This window comes from Brienomyrus brachyistius, unplaced genomic scaffold (genome assembly GCF_023856365.1).
Source record: "Brienomyrus brachyistius isolate T26 unplaced genomic scaffold, BBRACH_0.4 scaffold1099, whole genome shotgun sequence".
NCBI classification, from domain to species: domain Eukaryota; kingdom Metazoa; phylum Chordata; class Actinopteri; order Osteoglossiformes; family Mormyridae; genus Brienomyrus; species Brienomyrus brachyistius.
In genome coordinates, this window is record NW_026043374.1 from 5,887 (window position 1) to 16,288 (window position 10,402).

The 10,402-nt window shown below is 41.9% G+C and overlaps 1 protein-coding gene and 1 non-coding gene across 3 annotated transcripts; both read left to right on the top strand.

The window, feature by feature from the left end:
• The first annotated feature begins 1,146 nt into the window (after window positions 1-1,146).
• On the top strand, window positions 1,147-1,238 carry trnai-uau (transfer RNA isoleucine (anticodon UAU)). The gene is given in 2 exon segments: window positions 1,147-1,184; window positions 1,203-1,238. It is a non-coding gene; the product is annotated as a tRNA-Ile (tRNA).
• Window positions 1,239-2,541: 1,303 nt separating this feature from the next.
• On the top strand, window positions 2,542-9,487 carry LOC125730262 (dual specificity protein kinase CLK4-like). 2 transcript variants are annotated; one of them, XM_049005761.1, is made up of 13 exons: window positions 2,542-2,700; window positions 4,222-4,382; window positions 5,822-6,056; window positions 6,738-6,828; window positions 7,149-7,215; window positions 7,334-7,450; window positions 7,599-7,765; window positions 7,965-8,059; window positions 8,295-8,424; window positions 8,515-8,597; window positions 8,709-8,788; window positions 8,958-9,048; window positions 9,166-9,487. In XM_049005761.1, exons 2-13 carry the CDS (start codon window positions 4,222-4,224, stop codon window positions 9,310-9,312), a joined length of 1,464 nt encoding a protein of 487 aa, XP_048861718.1. In that variant the 5' UTR covers window positions 2,542-2,700; the 3' UTR covers window positions 9,313-9,487. The 2 variants fall into 2 exon arrangements, with proteins under 2 accessions (XP_048861718.1, XP_048861719.1); XM_049005762.1 differs by lacking the exons at window positions 2,542-2,700; window positions 4,222-4,382; window positions 6,738-6,828 and having other exon boundaries at window positions 5,919-6,056.
• Window positions 9,488-10,402: the final 915 nt, after the last annotated feature.

Genomic DNA, 10,402 nt, shown 5'->3' on the forward strand with positions numbered 1-10,402 from the left:
AGCAGAGACCATTCCTATGACGAATATATCATTTACAAAAGCGGGCAGAATTTAAACCGAATAGGATTTATCTGTTCACAAACGCGGGCCCATTTTCTCGATGCAGAGTGTTATTAATGTCACTACGGTAATGGCTGAGTTTACTTCCCTGGCATGACCACAATTCACCGTAGCCTAATTATTGCTGAAAGCTTTTAATTCTCTCTGTGTCAATACACACAACTCCATTTGCAACCAGTACAGAAAGGGACTCTCAAGAAAATGAAAAGAAAGTCACGTTTAATCCAAGGTTACCCTTTACTCTCCCTTGCTATACATGTTTTCATTAAATAAAGATGTTGATTAAATGCTTTTTCACCGGCCTTTTGTCGGGCAACGTGTGTTTGCAGTCAAGTGAAGTTGGTGAATGAACACGCTTTGAAAAAACATGGTAAGCAAGAGAAATATTTTGTACATTTAAATATAGTATGAAAAGGTGCGGGAAAAGACCGACCTGCTTCGTAAGTTTTGTGATATCTGTGGTGATTATTGATTTGGCTTTGTGGATCCAAGTCCAACAGTACAAGACGGCAAAGGCATCTCAAGTGATATACCGTACACATAGCACCTCCTACAGTCTGCTGTAGTGTTTAAGAATATTTCCCTTCTTTTGGTTACATTTTGCAAAAATTTCAATTAGTTCAGCACCACGTTAGACTATATTAATGGTCAATCAGGCAAATATGAAAAATACGTGAAAAGGTAAAGTACTACAGTAGATGTCTTGTTTGTTTAATTTCTTTTGTATTCTACTTACTGCCCAATAGAATTCCCATAGAATGTTCAATTTCAGTTCAAGAGAGTTGTTATTTAAATAAATTGGATTATTTAAGCGGTTATACGTTTACTAGATTCGCAGTGATTAGAAACAATCCATCGCAATGATAAATGCCGCATCAATCACGCTGGACACAAGAGGGCGATGTTCTTCCAGTCTTCGAATGTCAACGATGGCGTCACTGGATGGCTGAGTGCGGTGACTTTGGCTTCAGTTCAGTGGACTTACGTGTAATAGATGTGTGTCCCCAATGGATATATAGTGTCATACCGCAACAAAGTATTCTGACATTGATTCCTTTCTACAGTGAAATTGACCTGCATAAGCACGCTCCAGTGGCGCAATCGGTTAGCGCGCGGTACTTATACAGCAGTGCAAGCGAGTCATGCCGAGGTTGTGAGTTCGAGCCTCACCTGGAGCAAAATCTTTGCCTTTGCTAGCATGCATGCCATGAATGTAACGATAATCCTCAGGTTAGTGCAGTGACTTTGTTACAGATCAGTGTGTGACTCCGCTAGCTTGTGATTAAAAATATACTAAAAATGTCGATTAAACTCTTCAGATCCAAGTCGCTCTACCAACTGACTAGTGATTTTCTCAATCACGCCATTTTGGATATAAGATGGATTTAGATTTGCTCGTTAATTAAAAGTGTATTTTGTCGTCATAACTATGACTGATGACTGAATGAGGAGTCCCAATATTTCAAAACAACAGATACAACAGAGAAGTGTATAGCACTTGTGATTTATGAATTGATTTTTTTTTTAATGCACCAGAAAATCAAGAATGGAGAATTCTGGAAAGATCAGGCAGGAAGTTTTGAAGACCAGAGTTCAGCAGGAGGGGGAAACTAAGCAGGCTGAAAGCTTTTAGTAGAACTGGACTCTCACTGTAAGCTGCAGTGGTGGCCCAGTCAGTGCAGTGCTTTTACGCATGTGACGTGACTTAACAAACCAGGTAGGGGGTGACATTGAGCTGACACTGACTCGGTTGCTGCCATAGCCCTGTACTCTGTATGCTTCCCACAGCACATTTTGTGGGGAACCATGGACAACTTTCAGCCAGTGAAAACAAACCACAAGTGTAGTGCAAGAGTGATGTATGGCTATGTGTTTTAATAATCTGTGTCCATGGTCAGAAGGTCACTGGTTCAAATCCTTTGGTCGGCAAAGTGACTTCACTCTTGGACCAATAACCCCCTATTGCTCCAGAGACTGACTGACCCTGCTTCTTCAAACGTGAACTACTTTTAATAAAACCGCCTGCCAAATAAATGTAAATGTAGAATCATTTGAAAAAGTTGGGGATTTGAAAGTAGGTGCAGGTACCTCTAACACAGAAAAATAGTCACGTTACAAGCTTTTCATCGTGTCAATGAACATGGCAATAACAGGCCAGGGAGGCTTAGTGGGCTGGCCTCACTAGTGGTAGCGGGCTTATATTTTAACGTGGGGTTTTTCCTATAATTCAAATACATGGACAACAGACTGGTATCTGTGTCCTTTGGAGCACTGGTTTCCTGGAAAATACAACCGGCGTTTCCCTCTATTAGGTAAAGCGTTACTGTCAAAATGGTTACGGAAGAAATGTAAGAAATTATTTCTATCTCGTTTAATCGTAGTACCGCGCAACATGATGCCACGTAATTTGCCAGCCGTTGCGCTTGCGTGCTATTGTTCGGAGCTTTTCACGCGCATGTGCTAATTGGCGCGACGGTTCACGCGCAGCGCGGCGCCCGCTGGGCGGGCGCCATCTTGGCTCATATTTTACTCGGAAGGACGGCTAGCTGGCGCGGCGCCTTTGCTTGTGATTATTGTTATTGTCGTACTGAGGTACGAGGGGACCCAGGTTCGCGACTTTTTAGACATCTAGTGTCAGAGGTAAGTACACCTAATGTAAAAAATACGTACAGTCGAATAAACTGTACGTTTGTTAGAAAAGTTCTTGGGGACGAACCTTGTAGCGTGAGCTGCTAGGTTAGCCGGCTCTGCGTGGACAACTGTAAGCCGAGTTAAATTTGGTAACCGCGACAAAGGGACATTTTTAATATATCTTAAGTAACCCGTTAGGGCAAAATTAATGTTAAAATTAACGCATACCTACTGGTCGTTTAGCTGGAATAAAGGATTATGTTGCTCCCCTGTCGTGCAGTGTACAACCAGCGGGCTCATTTCTAGTTCCATTGAAACGGAATTTGTCTAAACCGATCGAATAAAAATGCGAATATATTTTCCGGTTAGCAGTTACAGATAACGTTTAGGATGTTTTTCTTTTGTGAGTTAGTGAAATAAAAGCATAGTATATAACTAAACAAATACCCAGGGCTCTAGTATGTATATAAATGTGGCACTGTCTGGTTGTAATTTTTAGCCATTTCACCATTAAGTCGCTATCTAACCAGTAGTAAAACGTAAGAGTTCGATACGTTTTCCAGCTAAAACTTGCGCTTGAACTCGTGGTGAAATACAGGTATGCTCAATGGAGTCCTTTGTTTAAGCTTTTCGGGTTGGGGGTGGGGGCGAGGCGAAGGAGATCGAACGGGCCTCCTTATTGTTCAGGTCTTAACCGGCACGTAAAAACATTTGCCATATATAATGGAAGTCCTTCAATTTCAAACAAACAGTAAGGCAGTTTGTCGGAAGTCCCATTTTAAGCATACTATGACGGAATGGACGCGGCAGCTTTGTGACGGGCTGGAGACCTACATGTGCACTTTCACATTAACCGCAAGTACTGCCCCCGATGGCCCCTGTTCCAATTTTACATTTATTACTTTAAATTCTCCAAAATATCAGCTATAAAACTGTCAAGGCGAAAGGGGGTCCCATTCTTGTTTTCATTATATTGTCGTCACTTTTGAAGGGCCGTTTTGCCGACTCAGCAGCACTATGTCGTTGCTGCTGTATGCGCCAGAATTCCCCCAGGGGTCAATAATCGTAATCTTAGTTTTTGTCGGAACAGCCCTACGAAAAAAAAAAATAGATACTCCCTCCGTCTTTAATTTTTTCTATACTTTTTGTGTAATTCATTGACTTGATTTGTTAAGAAAAAAGGCTACATATGTTATGGCAGTGTCATGACAAACTTCAGCTTTCGGTGTCCCCATTACAAATACTAGTCCAGGTTTGAAAAATGCTGCATGCCTTTTCCTTCCTGGCCTTTTATGATCATCGATTTGCAGTAAATTTCATGGTTTGTTTATTATTCCTTACCCCTCCCTTTCAGGAGCCACTAAAAAGAGATGTGCCCTCTTAGTAGCTGATATCACTTGGCTTGTGCTTGTTGCTGCTAGAAGCTGTTTTATAATTAGAATTTTAACAACCGCTGGAGAGTCCGGGGATTGGCTTTCCCCGTTGTAATTTTTTTATTACTTCAGCCTTTTTCATCTACGTGTTTGGCAGATGCGCCGTTCAAAGCGAGCTCGATCCCGGGAGGGTTGGATCTCGGAGTACAGCGTGGAGGAGAAACTCGAGTTCGGCAAGCGGCAGAAGCCGAGTTCCTGCAGCACTGAGAGGGAGAGCAAACCACGGAGACGCAACCATCACTTGAAAACCTACGAAGGGTAAATTTGCGCCCTGATTTTACATCCTTCAACCTGGAATGGAATGAGTATTGTTATACAGATTTGAGAGAGGTTTAAACCTATCTGCCCTGCCTGCTATTCTCTCATCTTGTGACATGCATACAAAGCACAGTTTTCTACAGTCATATTTGGCATATTGAGCTTTATGAATGCCAGAATAGGACAAGAAAAGGAGTGGAAAAAATGCAAGCAAGTTTATTAGTAGTACTGAATCCTACTGGAGTAAATGTGTAATCCATTTAAGTGCATTGCTTTTTTAAGTGATGTTTCGTAGTAATGTCTTTCACAAGGCATAAATTCATTTAGCAGAAATTCCCGGTATTAATTGTTTTATAGGAATGGGGCTTATATGGGTTTATATTCTGAGGTCAGGTTAGGGATTACTTTTATAAATGGATGCAATGTTGTGGACATTATTTGAATCGTCACATCGTTAGTGACAAGTCAGGCGCTGACGCTCCCCCCCCCCCCCCCCCCTCCCCGCCACCTCTGACAAGTTTCTGAAAGATCACAGAAGTAAACCTGAACGTTTATCTGGCCCTTTCTAATAATAGCTGTCCAAGAGCTGACTCTCTCTGGAAGGAACCTGAAACCTCACATTGCTGGCACTGGCTACGTTCACACCCCTGCTGATGGACACTTCTTCGTCTTACACAAGGATGCCTTCAGTGCACATTACCCTGTCAGTGTAGGCTGCCGCATGCATAAATATGTGTTTTATTTGTACGTGGTTGGGAGCGAGCTGCTTGTCTCATGGGCTGTGCCATTTTCAGGTAACCTGGTTCTCAATAAACACATTTTTATAGAATTTTGGTTGGTTTATATTGGTGTTGTATTGCATATGATGAATATAGGACGTGTCTATGTAGAGATACTTCCAGTGGAATGCTCGATAGCGGTATGACGATTGTAAACAGTTTGAAGTGTTTCAACTAGATTTGTCCTTCAAAATGGTCTTATACAAGGTGCAGTTTTGGTTTGCTTGAATAACGTATTTAGTATTCAGCAAGTATTGCTGGAGTAATACTTTCATGTAGACGGCTGTCAAACCAGGATGGAATGTATCTGGGAAACATTGCTGTTTTTCAGTAGTGCTGCAGGCACTGCAGGTATTATTTTATGAATGTTTATTAATACTCTGAGTCACTGCAGACAGTTGTATTGTCTTGTCAAGTTACTTCTATAGAACTCTGATATTTGATCATTCATGCATCTATTTAAAAAAAAAAACAAACAAAATATGAAATACAGGTAGAGATTAATTCTGTTTTTTTTTTTTTTTTTTTTTTTTTTTTTGCATTAGGATATTCTTCCTGTCATTAATATTCTTTGTTTGTGCTCCAGGTGAGAATATGACATCCTGCCTGTTATGTTGTGTGTTGTTTTCCTAATGATTGTTCTGCTCTCTCTGTTCGTAGGCACTTCCAGGAATCTAAGACTATAAGCAGGAGGATGGAGTGTAAGGAGCGGGTGGCCAGACAGTCGAGCCGAGAGTCAGGAGCTTATGGCAATGAGGGCCCATGCAAGGAGCTCGGCAGTGACAGAGACTGGCACCACTATAGCAAATCCTCGGCACGTAGCGGACATAGCCGTCGCAGCAGCCCCGCTCACCAGCGCGGGCGACGCAGGACTTCATCTCGTCAGGCACACTCGGTACGGCGGCTCTCCTCTGTTTTCTCTTTGTCCCTCTGCTCATCTCTGAGTTCGCTTAAGGGTTTAGACAGTGCAGTGTCCAGTTTGCTGTTGCTTCTGCTCGTTAGCCTTCTGCTTAAGTGTATGTAGGTACCTGCCTTCTTCCACATGCTAAGGTCCTGAGAAAGTGTTCTGAGGCAGAGTATGTAAGAATCATGCTGGTCATAATGTCTATGCCTGTTGTGATTGAGTGCAGAGGATGTAATGTAGTTCTTATGAATAGTCTTGATAGTTAGGGATGCTAATATTGTGATAGAATATTAGGCTTTAGTACTTGCAGGGATGATGACTGAGCAGTAGGTTATTTCCATTACTAGAAATGGGGAGTACATTTTATGGGAGTACGTTTTGTGAAAGTGGGAATGGGGAAGTAAATTATTAATGCATATACCGTAATGTTTGTGTACTTAAGTTTCTTTTCGACTTTTATTTTGAGAAAGTGTTTTGTCTGAAAATTTTGCCGTTGTTTTTCTTCTGTAACACACACTATGTGGGGCCCCTGTGCATTTCTCTGCGATGAATTTGAAATTGCTGCGGTGGCCTGGCGCGGTTTCTGAATTCCTGAATATCTTCCCCCGCTGAATGAATGAATCGCGCATTCTGGCCTGATTCTCGTGGGTTTATGATGGTGACCAATCGCAGAGGAGTCATCGCAGGAAAAGATCCAGAAGTTTTGAGGATGATGAGGAGGGTCACCTGATCTATCACAGTGGACACGTGCTAAGAGCAAGATGTACAGAAATTATACCTCTTTCTGTAACTTTTTGTTTTATTTGTTAAGTGGAAAGACCCTGCTACTATAGAGTCTAATTGGGGGGATTTTATTTGTAAAATTCTTTTATACGTTAAAAAAAAAAATTTAAGGCATATATTATGTGGATTACACAGCTACTGTTTGAAACTCTTAAGATTTTCTACAGTGATTGTGGTGTAATGTTAACTGTTTTGCTACAGTGCCTTTTATGGGCACTGAGAGCTACATTAGTTACTTGTCCTGCTTGATTTCTGTGTGTGTCTTTCCTGAGTTTTAATTGCATGCCTTTTTCCCTGTAGATGAGATTGTGAGTACTTTAGGAGAAGGAGCCTTTGGGAAAGTTGTGAACTGCATTGATCATTCAAAGTAGGTGTCTGTGCTATCTACTTTTATTTATTTTTCTTTTCTTGAGTAAATACATAAACATGCAGTAGAGAGCTAAGTGTTTCTGCGACGCCACAACTGACAGTCTGAATTGTTGCAGTGCTGGTGCACGAGTGGCACTGAAGATCATTAAAAACGTTGACCGTTATCGAGATGCCGCCATGTCTGAGATCGATGTCCTTCAGCAGATGAACTCGCTTGATCGCGATGAGCATTAGTGAGTAACTCTCACGCATGCCTCCTTTTTTTTTGGTTTTATTAGTTCATTAGCCTAAGCTTTGCTCGTGTGAAGACATCATCATTGTCGCTAAATTCCATTGAAGCAGCAAGATTTCTCAGTTGCGCAATTATGGTTGTTTTTGTAGTGCCTGTGTGCGGATGCTGGATTGGTTTGATCACCACGGCCACATCTGCATTGTGTTTGAGCTCCTGGGATTGAGCACCTATGATTTTCTGAAGGAGAATGGCTTCATGCCTTTTACTGTGGACCAGATCAGACGTATGGCACATCAGATCTTCAGAGCAGTGCACTGTGAGTACATGCAGTGAAATGACTTGATTACTATCAGTGGCATTGGATGATGGTCATTCTGAGCAGCTACAGGTTGGATTTACTTGGCAGATTCTGATGATTGGAAAATTTAAAGGGACTCAAATCTGTATTTAGTGATTGTAGGGTAGTTTTCCATTGAAGCTATACTAACAGCTTTTTGTTTGTGTTTGTGTGCAAGTCCTACACCGAAACAAGCTTACTCACACTGACTTGAAGCCGGAGAATATCCTTTTTGTGGAATCTGACTACTGCTTAGAGTACAATGCAAAATTGGTAAGTATTGCTTTCTCACCTAATGAATTGGAGGCAAAGGCAGAAATGTTGTGTAGTTGTGTGTGATGCTGTCCATATTGTAGGAAAATGTCCGTGTAAATTTATATACAGAATAAAATCTGCTAGGCACCCGTCAAACTATTTTTTTCATCCTAGAATTAAGTTCAGTTTGAAAAGCTTTCTTCAAAAGCTCTTCGTACAGAAGTTTATTTTGTTTTTGTTTTTTTAAATCCAGAAAAGGGATGAGAGGACCTTGAAGAAGACGGATGTGAAGGTGGTGGATTTTGGAAATGCTATATATGACCACGAGCACCATACTTCTGTGGTATCCACCAGGCATTATCGAGCACCTGAGGTCATTCTTGGTGAGCGTTTACAAAGATCTGGTGAAGAACAAAACTGCCTAGATTTGGTCCAGATGGTTGTCTAGCTTATTGTCATTGGCATGCTTGCAGAACTTGGATGGAATCAGTCGTGTGATGTTTGGAGTCTGGGCTGCATACTGATTGAATATTACCTCGGATTGACACTCTTTCAGGTGAGACCCTTGGCAATAAACCCGTAACCAAAAGCATTCACCTCTGACTGAATACACAAGCCGGTTTCCTTGCGATGTTGAAACTGAAGCATGCGTCATGCTCTCTTGCAGACTCATGACAGCAAGGAGCACTTGGCTATGATGGAAAGGGTCCTTGGGCCAATACCTACCTCCCTCTTGCAGAAAACCAAGTAAGCTATTACCTTTACATAGCTTTTTGAAGTTCACACCCACTTCCTCCCTCTCAACGGCTTTCTGAATTCTCAGAAGCTGGCCATGTTTACAAGTTGTTGGATGATCATCTTCTGTATTAGACGCGTGTCGTGCATAAGTAAGACGGTTGTGTCCGACGTGTCGTAGGAAGAGGAGATACGTTCGTCATGGACGGCTGGACTGGGATGAGCACAACTCTTCTGGGAGATATGTGAGGAAGCACTGCAAGCCCCTTAAAGTACGATCTGGGTTTTTCGTTTTGAGCAGATTTGGGAAGATGAAGTGTAATACGGCTTTGCTATGTATGTATGGTTTACTGTGTTTTGATTGGTTCTCCTCCATCTTCTCATTACAGCAATACATGTCCTCAAAGAGCGCAGAGCATGAGCAGCTTTTTGACCTCATGCATAAGATGCTGGAGTATGACGTATCCAAAAGGATCACTCTGGAGGCAGCCCTCAGACACCCCTTTTTTGATCCTTTGAAAGGAAAGAAAAAGTGACGACGAACTGTGTGCCGCTGTTAATTTGCTCTCCGGGGCAGGTTTCTATGGGCTGCATCAGCCTGCCGTGAGACTTATTTCGTCTGTATTAAAGTTATTTGTATGAATTTAATGAGACCTTTTGCTGTTGTCTTTTCAGAAATAAAACCAGCTTGGTTACATTTTTTTTTGTAAATGTTTGTGCTGCTTCATCTATCCAGAACTTTGAGGTTGCTCTCAGACTCAGAATTTCAGTTCTGGTAATGACATCGCATTGTTATCCATCCATGTCCTGAATGTCCAATACAGGGTCGCCCATCCCGGAGGCTACGGGCGCTGCATTGTTAACAGTATATGACGATAAAACTACTCCATGTTATTGCAGCAAAGCTGGAATCAGTGAGGTTAGTTTGCAGTCTAAAAGCAGTGGACTACAGATCAGTTGCACGGTTAAGACCTGTGCAATTTTAGTCCCAAGTTGTTAAACGTGCATCATGTCCAGCGGAGCTGGGCCAGCCCCATGCAGACAGTCCACCATCCACTGTGGGTCTGCTTACCTCCGATTCGCTTTGTGACAGTCAGTCGGCAGCATGGACTCGAGGCCACACCGATCTTTGGCTTGCAGTGCCTCGGTTGGTGCTCTGTGTGGAAGCAGAGTACTGTGCATGCGTTTCCTTTGAGGACGAATCACTTTCTTCTCCCGCAATGAGGGGAAAAAAATGGCTGTCCATATATAACAGCAATGTTTGGAAGTGGTGTGTGGTATTTTCTGTAATGATGTTCTCACACGTTCAGCCAGGTAGTTGTTACTATTGTGAAACGGTGCATTACACAATTCTTCACTTTCAAGTTTTCAAAATATACCACAGTAATACCATATATTCATGTGCATTAAAGCACGAGGGAGCAAAGTACTGGTGTATATAGAGTGTGCATTAAAGATTAAGAGCAAAGTTGCATGTGACCTGAAAGGCTGGTGTGAGGAAAAAAGTTTTAGACGGTACAGCTTGACAGGTAACGAAAATCTAGGCACAAAAACATGCTTTCATGTTTTAAAACGAATACCTTATTTAAAAAGCGAAATATTTCAATTACCGTTCAGTTAAACCAC